Raw genomic sequence first — 25,015 nt, forward strand, 5'->3', positions numbered from 1 at the left:
CTCAATGCAGCAGCTTCGGCAATGGAGACGCTGAACATGGTCCATTCGGACTCAATGTCCCCAGTCTCCCTCGAAATGCTGTTGAAGCTCTGCCGGAGGTGTGCGTTGAAGATCTCGCGGACTGGGGCCTCTGCTAGATGTTCCCAGCACACCCTCACTACGCGTTTAGGTGCACCGGGTCTGTCCAGCGTCCTCCCCCCGCCACCTGATCCAACTCACCACCAGGTGGTGATCAGTTGACAGCTCAGCCCCTCTCTTTACCCGAGTGTCCAGAACATATGGTGACAGGTCTGGTGATACGATTACAAAATCGATCATCGACCTGCGGCCTAGAGCGTCCTGGTGCCACGTACACTTCTGGACACTCTTATGTTCGAACAAGGTGTTCGCTATGGTCAAACTGTGATTTGCACAGAAGTCCAATAACAAAACACCGCTTGGGTTCAGATCAGGGAGGCCGTTCCTCCCAATCACGCCCCTCCAGGTCTCGCTGTCGTTACCCACGTGAGCATTGAAGTCTCCCAGCAGGACAACAGAGTCTCCAGGTGGAGCACCTTCCAGCACCCCCCACAGGGACTCTAAGAAGGCTGGGTACTCTGAACTGCCACTCGGCGCATAAGCGCAGATGACAGTCAGGACCCGTTCCCCGACCCTAAGGCGCAGGGAAAAAAACCCTCTTATCCACCGGGAAAAACCCCAACGTACCGGCAGCAAGCCGAGGGGATATTAGAATACCCACCCCAGCCCGCCGCCTCTCACCAGGGGCAACTCCAGACTGAGACAGAGTCCAGCCCCGCTCCAGGAGACTGGTTCCAGAGCCCAAGCCATGCGTAGAGGTGAGCCTGACTATATCTAGCCGGTACCTCTCAACCTCACGCTCTAACTCAGGCTCCTTGCCCACCAGAGAGGTGACATTCCATGTCCCTATTGCCAGTCTTGGTAGCCGGGGATCAGTCCGCCAGGGCCTCCGCTCCTGGCCGCCACCCGGCACACAATGCGCCTGACCCCTATGGTGCCTCCTGTGGGTGGTGGGCCTGCGGGAGAATGGGCCCATGTCTCCTCTTCAGGCTGTGCCCGGCCACCAGACGCTCGCCCTCAGGCACCCTCCCCGGGCCTGGCTCCAGGGCGGGGCCCCGGTAACCCTATCCCGGGCAGAGTAAACTGTTCCCTTGATGTTCTCTTCATAAGGGTCTTCTGAATCGCTCACAGGACCAATTTGCCATGGGAGACCCTACCAGGGGGCAAAAGCCCCCAGACAACATAGCCCCTGGGATCCCTGGGACACACAAACCCCTCCACCACGATAAGGTAGCGATTCACGGAGCAAAATTAAAGCAAAATACAAAGAACGAGGTGGGCTCAAGTCTTTTGCACAGCACTGCACATTAACCTGTGTTTCATAAAATGGGTGCACAGTGAACCATTCAAACAGCCATACAGAGCACCTACAAAGTCTGAATAAGTGAAGACACCAAATCAAATTCTCTCAAAACCATCTTTATTCTTAAGACCCAAATCACAAATTCTGCAATCATCCCCCATCAGGCAAAATCAAAATCATCAGTCCTCCAAGCTGAAAATGTCCAACAGCCGTTTGAGGAACACAATATTCTTTGTTCTTCCTTTTTTTCTGCCACAGATTCACTTTCACATCTCTCTGCACCTCCTGGTCGAATTCCCGGTTTGCATTAAACAGATGACTTAAACAAGAAGACACTCAAACACACAAGGAGAGAAGAGAAATCTGTGCCGACTGTGGATGACCGCCTCCTTCTGACCACGCTGTCCCTAAACGTGCTCATGTGTGGTTTCTTTTGGACATGAATCCAGCTAATTTAACTGTTTTTATCATTTGTTTTTTTAAATACGTCTCCATCAGATGTGGAAATACATTTGAGAGCAACACTGTATCTTTTTAACACTATGCAAAAACAATATGTTCATATTATGCTAACATCCGTAAAAAAAATCTGCAGTCTGAAAATATACATCCTTTTCCTTTGTACTGTAAAATAGCTTCTCTATGGCGCAACTCTTGCTATTGGTTGTAACTGAGAAACCTTACGAGCAACAACTCACGGGAGATATCACGGCCAACATTCACCTCCTCAGGTAAAATGAACATGTTCCTAACCAGCGGTGAGCAATGACGACGTTTACGTGCACCACAGCTCTGCGTATGTGCTCAGTGAACACAGCCAGGATACAAGATACCCAATTTATAGCCGTCCCGCAAAAAAGGAAAAAAAGAAAAGTGAAACTATGTATCAAAGTGTAAAAAAACATGTCGATTATTTTGGATTAAAGCTGCATTCATCATCCTGCTGTGAACTATTTGACTGTTGCAGATCTTTGCAAGTTTTAACTCCTTGTTTTGGTTTCACTTCCTCTTCAGTGCTTTTTTCAGTAAAACGCTCAGATAACTGATCAACATGCCAACAAAGTCATCGGGAGAACCCAGAGGAACGTGGGTAGGAGCTGTCAAAGAGCCCGGCTGCTCTCCAGCTTTTTAAGCTAAACTTTCAGGATTCATATTAGAGCGCCCACAGACTGAAATAACTTTACAGGTTTGATGATATATTACTACATCAAGGCCATCATTTGCCTCAACCATAAAACTGACAGGTTTATTGTTATGAACTGCTCGACTTTATTACATTTATGAGTGAAAGTATTACTGACAGGTTATTTATATTTTTTTTTACAGAAACCAAATAATGCCCTCCTCATTGTTTTTATCCAGGTCACTGTTTCACACTGGTTCTTCTTCATGATTATTGATTATTGTGTTTTTCAGCAGTTCTTTAACTGTGACCTGCATTAGTTTTACAGTATCTATGTGACTTTTATGATAACTGTGAGACGTCTCTACCTTCAAGTTCATTCTCTGACAACGGGGCTGGCTGCACAGACAGGCTGGCTCCATCCATCCAATCACAGGGCTAGGCTTTAGATACAGTACTGTGCAAAAGTTTTGAGCCACCCTTGCCTTTATGTTTTGCCTCCAACGAGTAAGCCTGCAACGCTCTGACTTTCATCTCTTCTTCTTCTTTGTGTTAAGCTACTCCACACTGACCTATAAACCATCGGGCAATATTCAAACTGTATGTTTAGCATGAGGGAGGTGGTCTCAGTAATCCCCTCGTTGTAGCTGAAGTCAGCAAATTGAAAAATGCAACAAACTAGAAAGTAAGGAGGAACACGGGCTGATGTGAAAGAAACTGACGGCTGTCACTGTCCTGATCACACAGTGGCTCATTTTATGCTTATGATGAGCATCCTGAACATGAAGCCACAAAGAGAATGACTGCGCTGTCGGGCAGCTTCAGAGAGGGGGTGTGGTTTCACAGAAATATCATCAGCCTGTTAAAGAAACCTTTGTTCAATCTACTGCACGCTACAAAAACACATTACACATAAAGCTGTTAATCACCTAATTTTGGACTTTCAGTGGTTAAAATCTGTGCAGCTTTCTTAGTGTCTCTTTACCTGCACAGGAAAACAGAATCATCTGCACAAACTCGGGAACTGTTATTACATTTGACAGCAGTAACAAAGTTCCAGTTTTGATTCCCAGGCCAAAATTCCCCGCTCATGAGGTAGCGGCTAATTACAGCCCAACAACTATCCTGGTGGAGGACTGGCAGGCCAAATCAAGAGCAAACACAGCTTTTTGTTTTTCGGGCTGCAAACAATAGTTGCTGCTACTTTAGCTGAATGTCTGAAAAGTTACACTGCCAAATTCCTGAGACTAGACTAAAAGTCTTTAGTTAAAAAAAGACGTGAAAGAGAGCCTAAGAACCGGGAACGTGCAACAACAAACCATGTTTACCGCATAAAAATGATGCTTTTTACATGACTTTGTTCAATCTACATGTTCTAACCAACAGAAGCACACCAAAGGGACATTGAAGTCCTGAGCTGAGATCCTGGGACTGTTGGGTTGAACATTAGATAGTCAGCCAACTTCTGATGTGTTTGTGCAGCCAGCCCCTGCTACTGAGACATGAAGACATTTATTTCATTAGAAACACAGGTGATGTTACGTTAATGAGTCTAGCTCGTTGATGTTGGATGCGCGTTCTGACAGCTTTCGTCGAAGGCTTCTTCACATAACAAAGTCTTTCGTTGGCTGCAGACGCAGGGGTGCATGTAAACGTGGCCAACCGTTACGTTTCTGAATGGCTCCGTCTCAGCGGGGCCCGGCCCGGCCCGGCCCTTCATGTCGACGGGGACCAGCCTGAGCTCGGGTGCCTCTCCCTCTGATTGTCTGTGCATTTATCTGAATCTGTACAGTTTGCGAGGTGTATATGTGTGAGGTCCGGGTCATGCAAACACTGCAGCAATTCTATTGCTTTGATAAAAAGGCATCACTTCACAGAAATGAGAAGAAACAAAATAAAATACAAGCTGCTTTGAGGAGTAGTGTGAAGCTCGAAAAAGCGAAATATAAAGAGCCGAGGTCTGTCAGATTGCAAACGGCAATACCATACCGAGGCTTTTTCAAGAAAAAAAACAAAACCAGAGGCTAAAGAACAAAGAGCTCTACTTTTCACAATCTCACCAGCCTCGTCAGTGTACCTTGGTGATGGCGAAGCATACAGTTTACTTGGCCTCCGAATGCCACAGGTCGGTCACAGTCGTGGAGTCGGACCCATGTGTTATCTGTGTGAGCGATACACCAATCAGCCACATCACTAAAACCAGTTACAGGTGAACACTGGTCTTCTCTGCTGGTAAACTCTCCCATTTACCAACCCTCCAACCGAGGCAGACAGAGGCCCACTCCAAAAACCACTGCCAGTACCCGAGTGGGACCCAGCATCTGTGCCAGTCTTATTGTTGTGGCTGATCAGTTGCTGCACAACAGCTGCACAGATGTACTGTACATTCTGTATATGTGCATGTGTGTTACTGTACTATATGCATGCCATCCTGCTCTTATTCAGACATGTAAATAACAATACGCTTCAATCAGCCATAGCCCCAACTCACCATAGCACCATGACTTCACTGTTTTAATAGAAAGCCCACGTCCACTCACGGAGACACTAAACAAACAGAAAAAATGCTGACTAATTATTTGACTTTGAGGCAACATGGCTGAGATGAAACACTGAAATCTAATGCTGGTCTTATAGTTGAAGTTCCAACCGCAGACTGAAACACAGCAAATAGGACAGCCTGTGTATGGACCGACAGGGAGCCAATTTATACTCAACTAAGGAAGTGGAGGGAGGATGCAGTGAGGGCATTGTTCACCTGGTTTTGGCACAACATGCAGTACTGTGACACACAGACGATCCTGGCCTCAGTGCCACCGTGTGACGAGTCTCCGGCACGACGAGCGGCTCATTTTAATGCTGCTTCTGCATTCCATTCACTGTCGCTCACGTCTACATCGCAGTTTTGGTTTTGTTGTTTCGTTGTTTTGTTTCTTGTCGAAATAAAGACAAACAGAAACTTGAGCAAGATTTTTTGCACTGTACAGGTTTGAACGCACAGAACCTCTGCATTTTCAGTTAATCTGTCAGAGTTGCATATGAAATGCTTTGAGGTTGTGCTAATTAATCATTAGTCTATAAAGTATCAAAGCACCGGTCATATCATGCTGTCTGACAATAAGTCCAAAGGCAATTAACAACAAGCGAGAGACACTCTCTCAGTTTATTAGTGTCCACACTCTGATTTCATAAACACTCTTTGCTTTCAGCCAGACACAAAGATGCTTCCTGCTCATAAACAGAGAGCTGACCTTTGACTATTTCGCTGGCCCATATATGCTGCTGTAGTGCAACAGTATTTATGCAATATCCTGCAAAATGCCACATATCATTTTAAGGGTTGAGTAAGTAGACTTACTGTTAGCTGAAAGCCCAGCGTGTGTGTGTGTGTGTGTGAAGGGCCAGAGAGAAGTTGTGTTTGCAGTGTGCACTGCCACCGTGTGAAGTTTGAGGGGACTCATTACTCTAGTAGAGACACTCCAACAGACTAGTGTCCTTAGATTTGTGCGTCATGCAGACTATCGGTTTATCCTTTGACTAAAAGCATCCTGTTTAGCGCTGCCTCGTTAAGGTTCGCCTTACCTAACGAGCCACTTTCTTCCAATAGGACGGCTTCGGGAAGCCTGGCTCAGGACGAGCTCTACCGCCTGCAGCAAACGAGTGTCACAGAAGGTGCGAGAAAAACCTTTGGAAACCTCGATTTAATAGCAGTCCAAGTGCTGGGATTGTTTTTACATATATTTAGTAAATGATTTGAAACTTTGGTCATGTTTAATGGGAACAATCAGCATTGCAACATCAACTGAGAAAAGACACACAGGTCCCCTAATATTGCAAAATCCTGCTCAGGTTTCTCGCTCGGAGCGTGTCTCGAGCTGACGTTTGTTTTTCCGACAGCTCTGGAATGCAGCGTTGCAACTTAACCTCGTAATGTGCGGCTGCCGAGAGACTTGCAGACACCTGCGAGCTGCCGTCCGTTAAAGTACGCGTTTTTAACGGTCACAGTAGGATGGCGAGGCACCGGACAGACTGGACACTCACCAGATGGACGAAGGTTGATATATTAATGCGGTAAAGTGGAGCGGGTTTGCTGACGGCGTCTCGTGTCGTGGATGAGGCGAGCAGCCGAGTATTTCAACATAAAGGAAGGAATATACAACATGTGCTTGGCTTCTAACGAACAAACAAGTGTTGATAAGATTACCATGATGCAATAATGAAAACAAAAAACCTAGAGTCAAATATGAGGTGAGATGTTATATCCATGACAACAATAACAGAACAAACCAGAAAAGTCAAAAAGCTATTCACATGTACCCGCACTGTCAGGAATGGTTTCATCCAAAAATAGACCAGAGAGCTACTCTAAGGTGGAATGAAGTGACACTCAGTAGTGCTGTTAGAAGGTTCGTTGTGACGGGCTTTCTGCTGGTTCCACCCCTGAGATCACCAGGGTGCCCAGGCGCACACACACGCACGCACACACACACAGAAATCCACTGGTCAGTCCTCGAAGACCTCCAGAAACAGAGGAGGGAACAGCTCGGTGGGACACTCCACTTTCATGTGGAGGAATCGGCTGGCGTGGCAGGTGCCGATCATCCGCAGGTCTGTCACCTTCATTAGCAGCTTGGGCCAGAAATGTGCCACTTTGTGTTTGCGGTAGTTGATATAATGTTCAAAGGCCAACAGGAACTCCTCTTGGCAACGCTCGATTCGCTCCACACTAGTTAGGCCTGGACGATCTGAAGACACAAGCACACCAACAGTGTTGTTATGCAGCGTCCTGCAGAGCTGTAAAGCGTTTGTCCCTGAGGAACAGTGCTGAGAGAACCCTGATAACCTTTGGTCTTCCTTTGCTAATAGGAAGGATGGCTTACAATAGCTTAATTACAACTCACAAGGGTCTATCTATGACTGATTTGATTATGTGTTTGGGATCACTGTCATACTGGAATATGAAGATCATCCCAGTTGGATCCAAATCTGACTTAACTGGATCTCCAGCACCACTGGCTGCTGTGTGGATGCTCCCTCACCTCCTTCCACCCAGTTATTGTGTATTTGGCATATCTGAGCCTATTCCTCCTGTTTCCCTCACTTAGGCATGGCTTCTTCTTCTGTGATGAAGCCCTGTGCATGAGGAAGCAGCCTTAACACAACTGTCAAATACTGTTCTTCTTCTTTTGTCCTCGTTGTTTTTAAGGACACGCTGCACACCGCGCACAGTTTCAGTCAAAAGCTTTTTATGGAGAATCACCTGGTTGCTGTATTTGTCAATTCCTGTATTATTTGGGATGATTTGGAACAAATGTGGTGGAGGTAGGGCTCTGATCAGGTGTGTGGTTTATATAAGTAGATATATCTGTAAACATATATATATCGTTATACGTGTTACCGAGGTTATAAAAAAATACATGTAAGAAATTATAATGAAGAACTTGTGATGGAGACGGCATGAACAGGAGGTTGGATTAAATGAGCTCATGCTGCTCGTTTCTGAACATGTAAGTTATTTATAATTATTATTGTTTTGTTTGTTTGTCTGTTTTTTCTCTCTTGTTGTTCTTATACTATTTAAACATGTCCAAAATAAAGATCCAGTACAAATACATTGTGTTCATGCCTTGAATGACTCTTATGTCATTTCTGACTGAAAATGAGTTAAACACAGGCGCAGCTGTGGATACACTACAGTGTCAGTTATTATTTATTGCAGTACTCACAATTATTTTTCTTTTTTGGTACAAATAGTACGAAACAAAAAAAATTTAAAATTTAAAGATGATCAATAAACACAAATAATTAACTTTCTATCCCAAAGCGATTCGTTGCCCCAATAGCAGTGTTATCTAACCGTCAGTGGATACTGTAAAGTGTCAGGACAGATGGGTCTGCACCATAAAGCACACGAGTATTGATCTTCAATGAGAGTATTACAGAGAAATGCCAGTGGAGCCAGAAACAAGCTAACAGGCCAAAGCTCCTCACAATGATTACGGTGATTAATTGATTAAACTGTGGTTTGATATAGATTTCATGTCAAAACCAAGTATTCACACAAGCTGTGCAGCTGCAGATTCACGCTGCTGTACTTCCTAAAAATCTGTTCCCTGTAAGCCGACGTTACCAACGGTATAATAAGAACGCAGTAACGCCGCTGTGCTAAAACAGAGCGAGACCTAGAAGAGCGAGAAAGAAAACCCTTTAATAACCTCTTATGTACTCGGGTAAGTGTGCACTCTAGGCGATTACCGGATGAAAGCAGGATAACAGCTTGCAGAAGAGCCACCTCAGAGTCATCCAAGTTAAAGGAGGACAGCGACACGCCAAGGTCAAAGATGGCGTCTGAGACGACGCCCAAGCCTCCGTTCTTGAGCTGACCTCGTGTCACTGCCATCTCGCCGTTGAGTGTGAGGGTCTCGCTCTCTGGATCGTAGCGAACAGCAGCCCGCAGCGACATGATCTCCATGCAACAGCCTTTCAACAGGATGATCTGGTCTTCACAAGGCAGCTGGGTTAAAGAGAAGAATGGCTTATTTAGGGACAGGTGGAACTTCCATTATGTCAAAGACTGTGAAAGATTCATATTCAATCTGAATATACAGCTTTAACCACTCAGTGACACATTCACAGTCACCCTTTCCACTCAAACAAACCTACCTCACAGAACATAGGCAGTTTTTTGGCAAAGTCCACCACTCGGGTTATGGCAGGGGTGATAATTTTTGTAAACTGACTGAAGGCTTCTATGTCCACTTTACTTCCTTCAGGTGCATTATCCGTGGACGCTTGACCAATATCCTCAGGCTGAAAGAACGAGGAGTGGACATCAGCTGGTTTCATCGCATCATTTGTTATTTATCCATCGTTTTACATGTAAATGGCTGAAAACCCGTCGTTAGACTCAACTGAACCGTGTATCTGTGTGTCTTACCTTAGCTTCCTTCACCCCCGCTGCACTCTGGTCAGAAGTATAGAATAAATTACATGTTATTTCATTAAGAAGCATTGCTTCCTCGACCTGTTGGATAATCAACAGGAATCGTGAAGTTTCAATGAAGAACCCGTGTCAAGCCAACTAAAATAAAACAAGTTAAAACTGAAGACAGATGAAAGAGTGCGCAGACAGAAAACAGGTAAAGACAGAAATAGGACACGAGTTTCCACAGCAAGACTCGGGACCACGGATCAAACGGGTCCTCGGGAACGCTCTTCATCGGATCTTTGTATGAGACCTCAATCAAATCTTTGGTCACGTTTTCAACACTTTTTGAAACAAATTGCATGAAAAACAACAGATGCGGCCATGAAAGTTTGCAGACAGATTAGGCTGTGTTCATGTTGCTGCAGGGAAAGTCTTTCCCCCCCGTTTCCCCAGTATCCTGAAAAATAAGCCTTCTTTTTTTGCCAAACCCCGCCGATCAAATAATTCTGCGATTAATGAGCGTTCCCTTTAATCGTGCCATAGAAACTCAGTATAACGCCAACAAACAGCTGACAGACTCTCAGTCCGGACAGAGTAATCAAACTTAACAGAAAAAGCAAAATTAGTCAAAAACAGAGTGAGGTGTGAAATCAAAAGCTACAAACAGAAAGAGAGGAAAATTAAACAGCACGAAAAAAAGCAAGTCATTAGTATTAGCAATTAAAAGTTGCTGCTCGGCAAAACATAAGACAAGAGTAAGATGTTCCAATATAAATTAGTGCTGCTGCGTTGAGGAAACACTTTTCTCCATCGTCCAGCTAATTCTCCCCACTCTACAAGGAGATACAAAAAAACACATGGACATATTAACATAGGGAACAGTGGAACAATGGTGGTGGTGGTGGTGGAAGAGGAGGAGACGGGGACATGAAGCGGAAGGGGGCTGGGACGGGTTGGAAGCGGGCTGAGATGGGCGGGAGGGGGAGGTAGGTGGGGGTCAGGGGGGTTGGTGGTTTGAACAGGGCACAGTAATCGATACAATCAAGGCTTTGGTGAGGAGGGAAGGAGGAGGAGGACGATGTCTCACCAGGAATTTCCGCTTCTGCTTCCAGTGGTTGCCCTGGGCGTTTGTGGCCATATGGGCTTCGGTCACCATACGGATGAGGTCCCACTCCTCTTGGGTGGGCTCCAGTCGGTCCCACGCCGTCTTCTGCAGTTCCTCCCTCCGACGGCGCTCCCGGTTCTCCTCGATTAGCTTCCGCTTGGCAAGCCGCTTGCTGTCATCCAACACCACTGGGGCAAATAAAGGGGGTCAGCAGGGGGCCAAGGGAGGCCAAGAGAGTGGACGGGAAGGAAAAGGAAAGAGGGAGAGGAGGGGGGAGGGTAGGGGGGCATAAAATGATGACTCGCTGAGGTGCAGAGTTGTTCCAACACAGAACATGACATCCCGCTGAGGTGACACTTGTTCATGCTTCATGATTGTTCTTGTGTTTTGAACCGTTTTATGTTTTGGACGTTCAGAAAATGATGCAGATACAATGTAGCAGGAGGCTTTAAGAGTCAAATGACCCACACATGAAAACAAACTTTCCATTGTATGAAAAATGTGAAAGGCACAATCAAACAAAATGTGAATATGGAGACCATTATTTGTTTTTCCATGTGGTGAAAAATCATCACTGCTTTTATTTGGAGTAAATATATTTCAGGTGATGACAAACCCTGATGAACTTTCTTTAAATCCAACTTTTCTTTGTTGATTTTGTTACTAATTCTGCACTTTCTTTATAAATGGCATTGTTTTTGTAAATAAATGTCAGAATTCTTTTTTTCCAATTGAAGAACAGCAGAAATGCAAAAGTGACATAAAAGCTATAAAGACAAGAGTCAAATATCCTGTTACTGAGGCCACTTACAGTCTGTTGCCATTCCCACTGCAATGCACTTCTTGAAGCGACATTCCTGGCACTGGTTCCTGGTCACTTTGTCAATAACACATTTGCCCTCGTACTTACAGGCGTAAGTTGGATTGAGATTCTTCTGGATTGTCCGCCTGAAGAATCCCTAGAAAACAGAAGGCGACGTGATCAGAACAGGGAGACGGCGAAGGCTGAGGCCATGTGGTCACATGGTTTACCTTGCAACCTTCACAGGTAATACAGCGATAGTGGTAGCCTGTAGCTTTGTCCCCACACACTACGCATAGCTCATCCTTGTCCAGGTAACTTGGTATGTACCCTAGAGAGAAAAGAAGGAGACAACTGGATTTGTTTTAATTTTAAAAATAAGGCAAACGAATGTCAAGTAAATTTGACGACTGCCATTCACAATGTTTGTCCAAACACATTCATTTTTTATTAGATATTAATTAAAATTGGGGCAATGTACTATTCTTTGCACAGTAGTAAAAAGATAATTGTATACACACTCACACACACACATATATGAATGAATGTGTGCATTTGCATAAAATACACACTACAGAATGATGTAACATGACTCGTTGTAGTCCTGTTAAAAACTACACCCCCCATGACTCAGCAGTGGGCACGTCTGTCGCTGGCCCATCTTCTTTATAATATTTCTTCACTTTGTTGAGATTTGCAGGGAAGTTTTCATGCACAGCTCTGACACTGAGTTGAGGTCTAGATTTTGATCAGGCACCACTCCCCCCAAGGCCTTAGCTTTAGCTTGAGTCTGGAATACTTTTGTATACAGAGACGTTCATGGTCAGCTCAGAGACTATAACGTATTCAGGATCTGTGGCTGCTAAACGAGTCCAAATCATCACTGCTCCACTGCTGTCCTCGACAGTTGCTATGCAGCATTTGTACTGCCCTGCTGTGTTTGGTTTTCTCCAAACAAGGTGCTTTATCTCCTGACATCGCTGCTTTGCAAAGTTCTTGTGGTGTTGAGGTTTGTTCCTAAGTCTAAGCCATGCTGTCATGTTATTTTAGAGGCTTTCTTCTGGCAACGCTTACAAACAAGCGATAGTTGTTCAGTTTCTTTCTAATTCTACTGCTATGAACATGCTAACTGAAGCCTGTAGAGTCTGAGATGTTGGTCTTGGATTTTTGGCATTTTCTGAATATTGCGTAGTTTGACGATGGGGTGAATTTGTTGAGACCTTGGCTCTTGGGAACCTGTGGAATTGTTTTAGTAGTTACCTGAATGCTCTAGATGAGCAAACTGCCAAAACCTGTTCTTTTCTGTAGGTGGTCACACTTGCTAACAGCAGAGTGTGGAGTGGCAGGTAAACTCTGATGCTTCTAACACACTTCATGGAAAAATCTTTGTAGACTCTAATATTGTGGAGTCTATCTTGTATTTGAGATTGGGTTGAGTGAATTCTGTCACCAGGACAGCAGGTTAACAAACCGATCAATATCTTTTGTCAGCCTTCTGTTGCCTCAACAGCAATCAATAAGGAACCCCGTCTACCTCAATCAAACACAGCTACAAGCCCTGATCACAGACCAGCGCACGATGCCTTATGTCTTGGATTTATGCTTATCGGACTTAATTCGAAAATCCCAGACATCATTGATCGATGATCAAGAAGGACCAATCATCAGTTTGAGCAAGTGTATTACAAGTCTGTTATATTATAGACACACGCACACACACACACACACACACACACACACACACACACACACACACACACACACACACACACACACAAACACACAGCTAAACTCAAACACACACACACAACTAAACTCAAATACACACACACACACACACACACACACACACACACAACTAAACTCAAATACACACACACACACACACACACACACACACACACACACACACACACACAGCTAAACTCAAACACACACACACAACTAAACTCAAATACACACACACACACACACACACACACACACACACAACTAAACTCAAATACACACACACACACACACACACACACACACACACACACACACACACACACACACACACAGCTAAACTCAAATACACACACACACACACACACACACACACACACACAGCTAAACTCAAACACACACACACAACTAAACTCAAATACACACACACACACACACACACACACACACACATGCTTGCATACACACAAACCCAGTTAATTACAGACAGTGGAGACTGTTTAAGTTACTCGCAACTTCAACAAGTTAAACAACCTGAACACGTCCGAGCTGCAGTTCCAGCCCCTCAGGTACTTTGTTAAAGAGCTAAATAATCACAGCCTGCATGTCGTACCTTTTCTGTGCGCACTCTGCATCCACCGCAGGTGTGAAAATTCAGGTTTGATCTCGGGGAAGTACTCAGGCTGGTGGAAGTGACTGAGAGGGACCTCCATGCTGCAAAACTCACTCTTAAAAACAGAAGGACCCGCGGCGTAGGAGCACGAGTAGTGCTGGCTGGGGGACCAAGCCTGCTCCATGCAGGGTGGATGATGAAGGGGCTGAGGCTCACAGTTGCCATACCCGGACCCTTCGTCCGAGTACATGCAATATTCCCCACCTCCCTGCACCGAATAGCTTCCGACGCCGGTGTGAGGCATCTCGTACATGTCCGGAATGCAATAGTTCATGATGAAGACCTTCAGCAGAGCACCATAAAAACTTCTGGGTCTACCCGGAGAACTATCTTCTCTCAAAAAAGAAAAGCCTGAGCTGGCATCAAGCCACGAAATGAAGAAAATAACTCCTGATCTGAAAGGACCTGATGGAGTTGACCGTACTTAGGAGCAAACGCTTTATCCAACAAATCCACAGACCACAAACAACACCTTGCAACTGCCCCACCCGCCACCACCCGGCCAAATTGGGAAGCAGAGATTTATGACGACATAAGGCTCTAATCTTACACTTCACAAATCCGTGATGTACCACAGACAGTGGCGATGTCACAGATTAAGACATTACATGATGCACCTACTGTAAGAAACATCTCACACACACAAATCTAAAGAAAAGCTGGTCCACGAAAACACAAATGGTTAAAAAACCTGCCTGAGGAGGGGTCGCATATGATACAAGAATTATCTTAACCGCGATCCTTTCCTAACCTCATAACCTTGGCCTTTACATTTTGACCATTGCTTATCCTCTGGGTATTTTAACAGAACCGACTAACAAGTTCCCTTAGGTCCCTTAGGCTTGAAGCCACTTGGTGAGTACTACAACACTAAGAAGGTTCTAAGAAGGGTTTTAACACATGGCCCTGATTTTTCACCAATAAGACTCTAATGTGTATTTAGATCCTGCTGTGCAGCTTATGGAAAGATAGGGCACATATTAGTGCAATTATTTGGGATTTACTTAGAATAATGAATACCTGCACAAAAACCAAAATAACATTTTGGTTTAGGTCAGCAGCTAAATCAAATTCAGGGATTGCGCCATGAAAAACTGTGCGAATGCATGTAAATGTACAAAATAGCACTAAGATTTATTGTCTCTTGTTGCGCAAAGAATTTTAAATTGCTGAAAAACATTTAGTGTGGAAATTTGTAAACCAAAAATTCCAATTTATTTGTTTTTCTTGTCACTTTTAGACTCAACTAATTGTTTGCAAAATTAGTTGAGTCTAAAAGTGTTTTAAATATCTCTATATATTTATATATATCTATATATATAGATTTAAACAATGAAACATTGTGTGGTCCGTTTCTGTAAAGGCACTTATTAATCCCAGAGAGGTTATGCTCAGTCATACTAATGAGGCGTCCGCGTCAATAATAATGACAGCCTTGAGATTTAAATGTATTTCAAATTTGCACGGTAAACAATATTTTTTCACACACAGGTGTTAAAGTGGCAAACAGCGGGTCAGCATCATTAGAAAATATGAATTAAGAATGGAAGTCACTGACATTAATATGCATCTCGAGGCAGATGACCAAATATTATAGTCCATTTATGAATTACAGTAAATTATCATTTCATGTCAAATCATTGAAACTCTGCATGATGCCATGGACGAGCTTTTAAAATAAAAACTCTTTTTTCTTTTAATTTAGCATCACCAATGTCTCTAGTTAAGACTGACCAAAAAAAGTAGACCACCTGAAAATAGTAACAGTGCCACAATCACCTATTACAATCTGTTTAAAGGTCTGTTTTGGTATGTTGCATATCCATCCAAGTCAACCAAAAGATGTCATCTCTCCAGCGTATCCTGGGTCTACCCCGAGGTCTCCGCCTGGTGGGACATTACTGGACCGCCCCACAGAGGAGGTGCCCCTGGTCATCATCCCATCCCAACTGCCTCCTGTCGACACAGAAGAGCACGGGCTCTACCCCAAATATCTGGACTCTACACCCTGTCTCTGTGGGTGAGCACAGCTCAATCCAGCCACAAACCACTCCAGTACAAGCTGGCAGTCATTACTCCATGAAACAACAAAACCACGTCATCTGCCAGAGCTAAAACTGAACCAGACACTATGTGCCCCATGACTGTGCTTACAATTCTGTTCATAAAAATGATGCAGAGCATTGGTGTCAACGAGCAGCCCTGGGAGAGTCCAACACCCACCAAGAAACAGTCAGACCAATGCAGACCAGCTCTGGTGTTGCAGGGACAAATAGCTTGCAACAACGAGCATGATATCCCATACTCCCAAAGCACCCGCCCTGCACAATAACTTAAGGGATGTGGTTGAATGGTACTAGTACTACTACTACTCCCATCCAATGTTGTGCAAATCTGCGTTGCGCACAAAAAAAAAAAAAACTAACCTGAATTGAAATTAAAATTAAAACTTTAACAATTCTGTTTGCAGTGTGAGTCAGTGACTGGCTGCTCCCGTATGGGATCAGAACGATGCCACCTTATCCCAAAGTCCAGCCAATGATGCGATTCACATTCGTATATACGCAGCTAATCAACGTGGCTGACAGGCTATGACAGCGTCCTTATGTGCCGGTGTTTTAGCAAAGCGGCTGATGTGGAGTGAAGCCACGTTAATGACAACGTGCACAACCATTGGAGATGTGAGCAGGACAGACGGAACAACTGACAGGAAAAGTGTGGACTTTATAGCAGTTTTTAAATTGTGTTGATCGGCCACGTAAAACCAGAGTTATGATAAAATATCTGCAATGTTTGGTTTTCTTCCTGAATACTGTCGTTGTTTATATTTACTGCAGGAAGAAACGGTAAAAACTGCGTTTTATAAGGAAAACGCTCGAAAGCCTGTGAGCAAAAACACCAAAACTCCCAGCCTTTCCTATTGGTGGAAAAATGTACCATGTGGACCAATCAAAGAATGATATGGCAACATGGCCTTTAGTTGTTTAGGACGGGGGAAGTTTTAGGAGTGACGGCGTGTTTGAGATGTGAGAGATTTGAGACGTTTAACACAAATCTTGTGTAGTTAGTGTGTAGTTAGTGTGTAGTTAGTGTGTAGTTAGTGTGTAGTCAGTGTGTAGTCAGTGTGTAGTTAGTGTGTAGTTAGTGTGTAGTTAGTGTGTAGTCAGTGTGTAGTTAGTGTGTAGTCAGTGTGTAGTTAGTGTGTAGTTAGTGTGTAGTCAGTGTGTAGTCAGTGTGTAGTCAGTGTGTAGTTAGTGTGTAGTTAGTGTGTAGTTAGTGTGTAGTTAGTGTGTAGTCAGTGTGTAGTTAGTGTGTAGTTAGTGTGTAGTCAGTGTGTAGTCAGTGTGTAGTCAGTGTGTAGTTAGTGTGTAGTTAGTGTGTAGTTAGTGTGTAGTTAGTGTGTAGTCAGTGTGTAGTTAGTGTGTAGTCAGTGTGTAGTCAGTGTGTAGTCAGTGTGTAGTCAGTGTGTAGTCAGTGTGTAGTTAGTGTGTAGTCAGTGTGTAGTTAGTGTGTAGTGTAGTCAGTAGTGTTGTGTGTGTCAGAACAATGAGGCGCCTGCTGAGTGTTACAGGTGTTACAGCAGTGACACATCTGCTGCTGTCAGGCCTGCAGGTATCAGGCTGTTGTTCTCCTTCATCTCATAGTAGACAGAAATTATTTTTTGGAGCGGCACAAATAATTTGTGTGGCATCAGATTTGATGCAGAACAGCTGATTGTTCTGTAAATAGTTTGAAATGTTTATTTAAAAAAACGCCTCAGTAACTTTTTTGCAGAAGTAACTATATAATTAATATCCCAACATTGGTCATTATTTACTGTATTTTGCAGACAGAGTTACAGACTCTCTCCCAGACCACAGACTCATAATACAAGTCAGAGCTTTATAAAAAAAAGAAAAGAAAGAAAGTTGTGTTTTCAAAATTGGAGTTGAAATTATTTTTCCTTCCAATAGTGTTAACATGCTGCACAGGACAGGAACAAGATTTTTATAATTTTCATTGTAAGTGGGCTAAAGCAGTTAATTAAAAGTAGTCTAACATAAATGCTGTAATTAGATTACTTTAATAAACATGTAACTTGGATGGATCGGATGCTGGCGTGACCACAGTGCACACGTCTGCTGTTGCTCACAGTGGTCCAAGGGACGCTCAGGGAGTTTGTGTTCGCTCAGACACGTGAAACATTAGAGGGAACATTGCTCCCACCCACGCTTAAATATCCTTGACAGGATGAAGAGCTGGTCTCAGTTTCTGTGACCGAGACAAAAACTGCTTCTCCAGAATCTGAGGTTTGAGTACCAGGTGGATACTCGTCTCCAGTACCCTGACATAGTCCCAGGGAGGCTGAGAAGCACGATCCCCTAAAGCTGGTAGACTTTCTCCGATCCCCCTTCTTGAAGAACTACCACACCGTGTACCAAATTTCACACTTAATTTTATATTTAATCAAATAGGTAAGAAATAATAATATACATCTGACACACAAGACATAAATATGTGTAACAGACGTCTCCCATCCAAGTACTAACCAGGCCCGACCCTGCTTAGCTCCTGAAACCAGACAAGCTCAGGGTGGTACGGTGGTAAACTAACAGATGTCCAAAGTTATTACATTTTAATCTGAAACGTGGTGGTGGGAGTAGAGAACCACTTTTCTATGCCTTGTGCAGGACTCACAAAGTTTGTACAAAAAAGGGAACTCATTACATACAATAATCCTCATATACTGTAGCATCTACATGTGTGTGTTTATAGACAGAAGCTGGCTAGTGTAAGACCAGCATGAGTAAAGAGTTCATGGGGAAATACGAGAAAGCTTTGTTGCTGTGCTAAAAGAAAACGATCTACTGTGTTATTAATAAACTTTCCTCATTACCATTTTTCTTCTGGATGTCTGCCTCTCTGTGACTGAATGTTTTTAACAGACAACCTTGACCTTGATTGTTGTTTATTTATGGAAAGCTCTCTAATTGTTAATTGGTTCTTCATTAAAGACAGGAACAACAGATAGAACAGTTACCGTTAAATACAGGCTGCTGTCAAACATGCTTTGCTGTACTTGTAAGACTCAAAGATTTCTTATTAAAATGCAAGTTGGAAAACTCCTGAGATCAGCTGAAGATCAGTAATAAAAACAACAACAATAAGGCTTTAAAGACAAGTGATAAGTAATAATAGTATATAGCTAAAAATACCTGTCGTGGAGGTGAGTTATAAAGCTGCTTTATCTACTTAAACAAAGAGTAGTGACTGTGTAATAAGATTGAACATTTTGACTTGTTCCGTTAAAAATACGTTTCAGTGTTCAGCGTTTGATTGATCTGCCTGGGAGAACAGTTAAAAAAGCTTATCGTGGGATTAGCAACTCCATTAATGTAATAAGTGTGAGTGTGTGACCAGTAGATGTGATCAACATGCAACAGCTGGTAAGAGGCTGGTCCTATGAGGCAAATCTTCTTGCAAAGAGGGCTTGATACCAGTTTAACTTTTTGATGAGGTGATGTCCTGGTCCTGAACTAATCTTGTTTGTAGTTTCTTAACAACTGTTAAGCATTTGTCAGACAGAGTTTAACGCCTGTCAATAATGAAACAATCTGTTGTCTGAGTGGATGGTGTGACTGTCTACGCTTTTTTCTATGCCACGTTTTGGACTTTTAGTGACGAATTTAGTTCATTTGTCACATTTTTTAATCTCCAATTCTTTGTCTTCTTCGTCTTTGTCACATAAAGTGAAGCTTTATTAGATGCTGAAAAGCTGTTTAAATGCAGTATTAAAACAGCATAAATAGAAAATAACCTTAATATTTGCATATGACTCACATAAATATCATTTATTAAGATATTTATATATATATTTCTTTAAATATATACTTTTGTCACTGAGCTTTGAGAAGACAATCTAGCAAGTGTAGCAGATCTGAAAGCACTTATGTCTTTATTAAAATTAAAATATTAAAATAGAGAATGTTAATATGGTAAAATGCAATATACTCAGATGCCCGGTGTATCACTTTTAGTATCTGGAAAACAACAAGTACTAAAAAAGGAAAATCTACAGTAAATTACGAGCCTCTATGAATTTTCCTACTTACCCGGGGTGGTCACATAAATGCCAGCTGTCTCTTTTTTCCTCCCCTATGTAAAAAATACAAATGTACAAATACGATCCAGCATGGTCTCTAATGGATGACTCGAGGTATTCCTGCCAACAGCTGAAGTAACCAGCGAGGCCTTTGACCAAAAAACGCCCCAGCTTTCCGTGCCGTGCACCTACGAGACGAACTACGCTCCCAGTGGCTCTTTACCACACTGGCCCCGCGGCGGGCTTTTGTACATTCCCTCCCTTGATCGTTTGAGGACTCGGGGGTTCAAAGCTGGTCATTAACAATTTTTGGGTGTGAGGAATCTCTTTTATCCAGGGGCCCTCAGTTAACATGATCTCCAGTGCCAGTTGTCCCTGGCTACTCTTTGTTACCTGAGGAGGCCACATTAGTTGGCTAACCTTTCCCTTAAAGTTCAGGGTAAGCTGAGGGGAACAACAGAAGGCTACCCTCAGTAAAGGTTAAAGTTGGAGAGGATTATCCTGCACTTTAGGATAAGGTGGGTGAACTTGTTTTGAATCCTGCTCTTCCTTTTTTCTCATTATAAATACTGTCATTGCCTTCTCTACACAACTCCACAAGGATTAGACGCCCAACACGCCCAGAACTGCAAACATTTGCTGAATGAATCATCATATTGTTAAAGAAATATCACCTTGTTTATGAACACGAATCGCAGAATTTAGACAAACTTGTAGGGTTGTGTTTATATTCTACAACCTGATCCTGTTATGAGGGATCGAGTGCAGATCACCAGCAAAGTCCAAAAAAGGTTTTCCAGGCGAGACAAAAAATGCTGTTCTTACAGCCGTGTCCGCTTCCAGCACCGATTTTATTAAGAAGTCTAGAGAGGAGCGACTGCTGAGAGGCAGTGTGCAAAGCATCATGGGAAGAGAGTTTAAGAGCCAAATATTACTGAATGCGATTTTGCATAATACACAACTGGAAAATGAAAACAAAGATGACAAAAACATTTCAGGTAAACTTAAAACGCTCCACATTCAGGACATGATACAAATGCATGAGGGGGCGGGGGGGTGGGGGGTGTCATTTGTTTTTGTTTACGTTTGGAAAAATGGAAACGTGATGATTCATATTATTCATTCAGAAAGAATACAATCAAAGTTAAATCTGCAAAAGGGATTTTTCTTATTAAACAGAGTTCAACACCATCTAAAGAGTTGTCCTTTAACACATGAAGCACACAGACAGATGCTCTACACTTTCCGCTCCTCTGTTTAGTTGAAAAATGCTCTGAAAGGAAACTGAAAAGTAACTGTCCTTTAACTGTACGCTCAAACTAATTTCCAATTAAACATTCGTTCCATCCGCCATCAGTTCTGCCTTTTGGTCCAAAAGAATCATGAAAACTTCCTGTTTGACGCTAAGATGACCTTCAGGGTCATCCGTCACATGAAAACCAAAATAGTTCCAAACGCCAGATCTGAATGAGGGTGGGGGAGGTTCAATTTGCCATGTTGCAACGAGCTTAGCTTCTGTCTTGCTAACTTGCGCTGGGCTCAGTGGATCTGCGCTCGACAGTGCAGCCTAGGCGGAGTAGTCGAACGCAGATTCACTGAGCTCTCAACACAGACAGCATCGTCAGAAGAAAAGTTGATAAAATAAATTACAAATGTTGTATTGTTCGATACATATGCGTACCGAACCGAAAGCACTGTATCGAACGGTTCAATATCGATACGAATATCGTTGCACTCCTAATATATATGTATATAGATTTTTTTTGATTAATTGAGTGAGCCAAAGCATGGCTGCTGTTTTCTGTTGTGTCCACAGTACCTACAGAAAGAAACATCTACCTTTAGTCAGATCTGTGAATTTGAAAGGATTTTGTATAAGTTTATACTCGAGTTTAACTAAACAACAACACTAAAGCTATTCTGTTATACCTGTATGTAAAAAACACACTGCACCCAAAATATTTCATAGTTCAGCAAAACTGATCAATCTAATAAACGTAAACCTGCTCCATCCTCCCTACTCTGGTATTTTAAAGAGTACTTACCAGAAATATTAAACAACCTAACTAATAGGGCTGCAAACTCCCAGCAAAAAAATAAAATAGGGAACCACCCCCCGCCCTCCACCTCATGATGCTTAATCAACTTTAATTTAATGCACATGTAAAAAAAAAAAGCACAGAAATCAATTATTTTTCAAGAATAATTAAACAGATTCAACATCTTTCTTCAACAGAACTGCAGACTGCACAGATGGTTCCCAAAGGAAAAAGTACTATAGCTTACTAGGGTATATTAGACTTAACAGTTACTATATACAGTAATGGACTTCTATATATTTTACATCAGATTAAAACTTTGGGTGTCAGATTCAGATAATTATTTATTAAAAGCTCAACATTGTAAATGAGAATAAGAAAGAAAAGTATGTCTTTGTGCCCCCTTTTCCCTGTTCATGCCCTATCGGCCCCCCGGCTAAACTTTGCTAGATCCGCCCCTGCACAGTTACCAGCCGTCAGCTGTAGAAAAAGATCCTGGTGTAGAAAGTAATATTAAATAAATCCTAACAACAGTCAAGCTTAAACGTGCTGCTGTTGTTCAGCCGCTGGTTTCCTCTTTCTGGCGCAAAGTGGGCCAAAAACAAAGAAGAGAGACGATCAGCTGATCATTGATCAGTTTCATGATTGAAGTAGCAGCAGGAGAGAGAGAGAGGCAGTCGCTCCATATATCGGTTGTTAAGCTTAACGCTGGAATGCTTTACAAACATTCAGAGATGAACTTACACACTTGCTTTACTTCTCTCTGGGATCACTTCCTCAGAGATGAAATGCCGGTTTGGTAGTGAGGCTACAAACACACAGCCGCTCTATCACGTGACCACACTGCTGCGACGTGCTACGGTTATGAGCAGAGTTACGCCGTGTAGTTTAGTGAGGTGCTTTTTTTGATATTTAATGTTTAAATATGTTTATATTGTCTATCCTGTAAAATAGTCAGATGTCTATTCATATTAATGTACAGAATTCACCTGCTTGCTGCTACTACTGCACATTCACCCAATGTATGTATGTATATATATATATATATATATATATATATATATATATATATATATATATATATATATATATATATATATATATGTATATATACATATATATATATATATATATGTATATATACATATATATGTATATATACATATATATATATATATATATATATACATATATTTCAACACTGTAATTCACTGTTCACTAGTCTAAGCCAAATGTCTCCAGCATGCTGCGGCGAGGCTTCTTCGTCCTCACATATCACTTTTAGAGCTCTGCATGGAAAAGAACCTGCACACATCTGAGTATGTGCTCAGCAGGTCCCTGGGTCATGTGATCAGGGCTGTGCATTACGCTGAAAATGAAGGAGTAACAGTGACCCCAGAATCTCTCCCTCTGTGGGCTCTCCCACACAGCTGAGAGTCAGCTTTTTAGACTTGTGTTCGACTGACCTTTGTTTTCAGGGTTCTGGTTAACCCTTTAAGACCTACCACAGAACCAAGTCCGCCAGAGCTTATATCATATTTTTACAGGCTGTGGAGCCATTTTTGGGAGCATTTCAAGTTGCTATACATCAATACAACTGTTATAGCCCAGATTTTAATAATATGTATGCATTAAGTCCATAGTAATTACATAAATTGCAAAAAAGTGCAATAAACTACCAAAAAATTGAAAATTGTTTTTGTTTTTTTAACACATATTTCTAGTTAGAGAAATTTAAGAGGCTTATCCCTCAAAACTGTAAATACAAAAAAGTTTCACAAAATAGTTTCCCACCACAGGAAATTTATTTTGAGTGTCTTCATAGTTCTATTTTTGAAATACACCAATTTTTATATACTGCAGGAAAAACGGAAATAAATATTATACTGCAAATTTGCAAAAAAGCAGCAGGTGCATCAAAATAAACTATTTCCAGCTGTGCAATATGAGTCCTCAGCATCCCAGAAACGACACAGAAAGTCATAAAGTCAAACATAACTTTTAAAAAGACCAGCATAGGCTCATGAGGCCCTGATGGTAAAAAACTACATTTCCACGAAAATGACGTCACTTCCGGTTTCGGGCAGGTACTGGCGGACGTGCGAAAGTTCGCGCTGACGTCTATTCCAAGTATGAAGTGTTACGAACAGCTGATCGGATCGGCAAAGCGTGTTTCTGGAATATTATGTTTTTGTTGCTGCAAGTGCTTTTTATGCAGTTTTTGCAAAGCTATATGTGGAAGGAAACCGTGACCGAGGACAAGCTGATGGCATCAGATGTAAGTACAACTCCTCCGGTTTCATATGCAAAACAAATTATTGCGCTAGCTCACGTGGTTGCAGAGCTACCGGGATTTAAAAATAGTTACACAAAATTGAGCGTGTCCGCTCCGACCGGCTCTAAAGGGTTAAAGGTGCAAATAAAGCGTTACTTACTTATACATTTTGAACCTCTTTCCTCTTTATTATTATTGTTATTATTATTACAATAAGTGAATGTCCCACTTTTTGAAAGCAAACTCTAAATGAGCTGATGTTTAAACGTCTGAGTTCAGTTACTCTACGTGTTGTAACGTGATGTCTGCAGCTTCCCAACATCGGTGAAACTGAAACAACTGGGATATGATTTATTTTGAACTGAATCTACACAAAAATGTTCTTAAATCAAATAATTCCAGTTTTTGAAGCCCTTTCGAAGTTTTTCCTTAACAAATCCAAAGCTGCGCCATGCTGACAGAAGAAGGAAACAGCAGTGTAGAGAGGGAGGAGAAATATTACCATTTTGAATGGCCTCATCTTTCCAGCGGGGGGAGCATTTTTCTGCTGGCTCTAAAATAGATGGGAGAGGCACTTTAAAAAACACAAGCGACGTTGTCATAAAACAGCTGAGAGAGAGAGAAGCTAATGCTGCTCTGCTTCGTACATGAACTTAAAAGCTTTCAGAAGTTGTTCCAACAGAGCAGCAGGTTCATGTAAAAACTAAAACAGCATCTCAGATACCAAAGCAGTCGTTGTCCCCTTGGAGCTTACATGGTGAATGAAAGCTTAAGTTCATTTTGTCAGTGTGATAACATGTGAGTGTAAGTCTGTCGGCTATGTAGGGATGGCCAGGTCACTGAGGTCGCCCAGGCTGGTTAAATCCAATTCCAGCCCCG

At 42.5% G+C, this 25,015-nt stretch overlaps 1 protein-coding gene across 4 annotated transcripts in view; it reads right to left on the reverse strand.

Moving 5' to 3' along the window:
* Positions 1 to 1,483: 1,483 nt before the first annotated feature.
* Positions 1,484 to 25,015, reverse strand: part of thrb (thyroid hormone receptor beta) — a gene marked incomplete at its 5' end in the record, with an annotated part of 110,820 nt that continues 87,288 nt past the window's right edge. Inside the window, 8 exons of one of the 4 annotated variants that reach the window (XM_080863350.1) lie at positions 1,484 to 7,249; positions 8,760 to 9,018; positions 9,168 to 9,314; positions 9,442 to 9,528; positions 10,520 to 10,725; positions 11,349 to 11,496; positions 11,570 to 11,670; positions 13,681 to 14,014. In XM_080863350.1, the coding sequence (XP_080719476.1) occupies positions 7,008 to 7,249; positions 8,760 to 9,018; positions 9,168 to 9,314; positions 9,442 to 9,528; positions 10,520 to 10,725; positions 11,349 to 11,496; positions 11,570 to 11,670; positions 13,681 to 14,014 (1,524 nt within the window). In that variant the 3' untranslated portion in view covers positions 1,484 to 7,007. Of the gene's footprint in view, positions 7,250 to 8,759; positions 9,019 to 9,167; positions 9,315 to 9,441; positions 9,529 to 10,519; positions 10,726 to 11,348; positions 11,497 to 11,569; positions 11,671 to 13,680; positions 14,015 to 24,638; positions 24,690 to 25,015 lie in introns of those variants that run through there. The other 3 variants (XM_080863352.1, XM_080863351.1, XM_080863353.1) reach the window with 3 other exon arrangements.

The sequence above is a fragment of the Rhamphochromis sp. 'chilingali' genome (genome assembly GCF_963969265.1).
Source record: "Rhamphochromis sp. 'chilingali' genome assembly, chromosome: 17".
NCBI lineage: Eukaryota > Metazoa > Chordata > Actinopteri > Cichliformes > Cichlidae > Rhamphochromis > Rhamphochromis sp. 'chilingali'.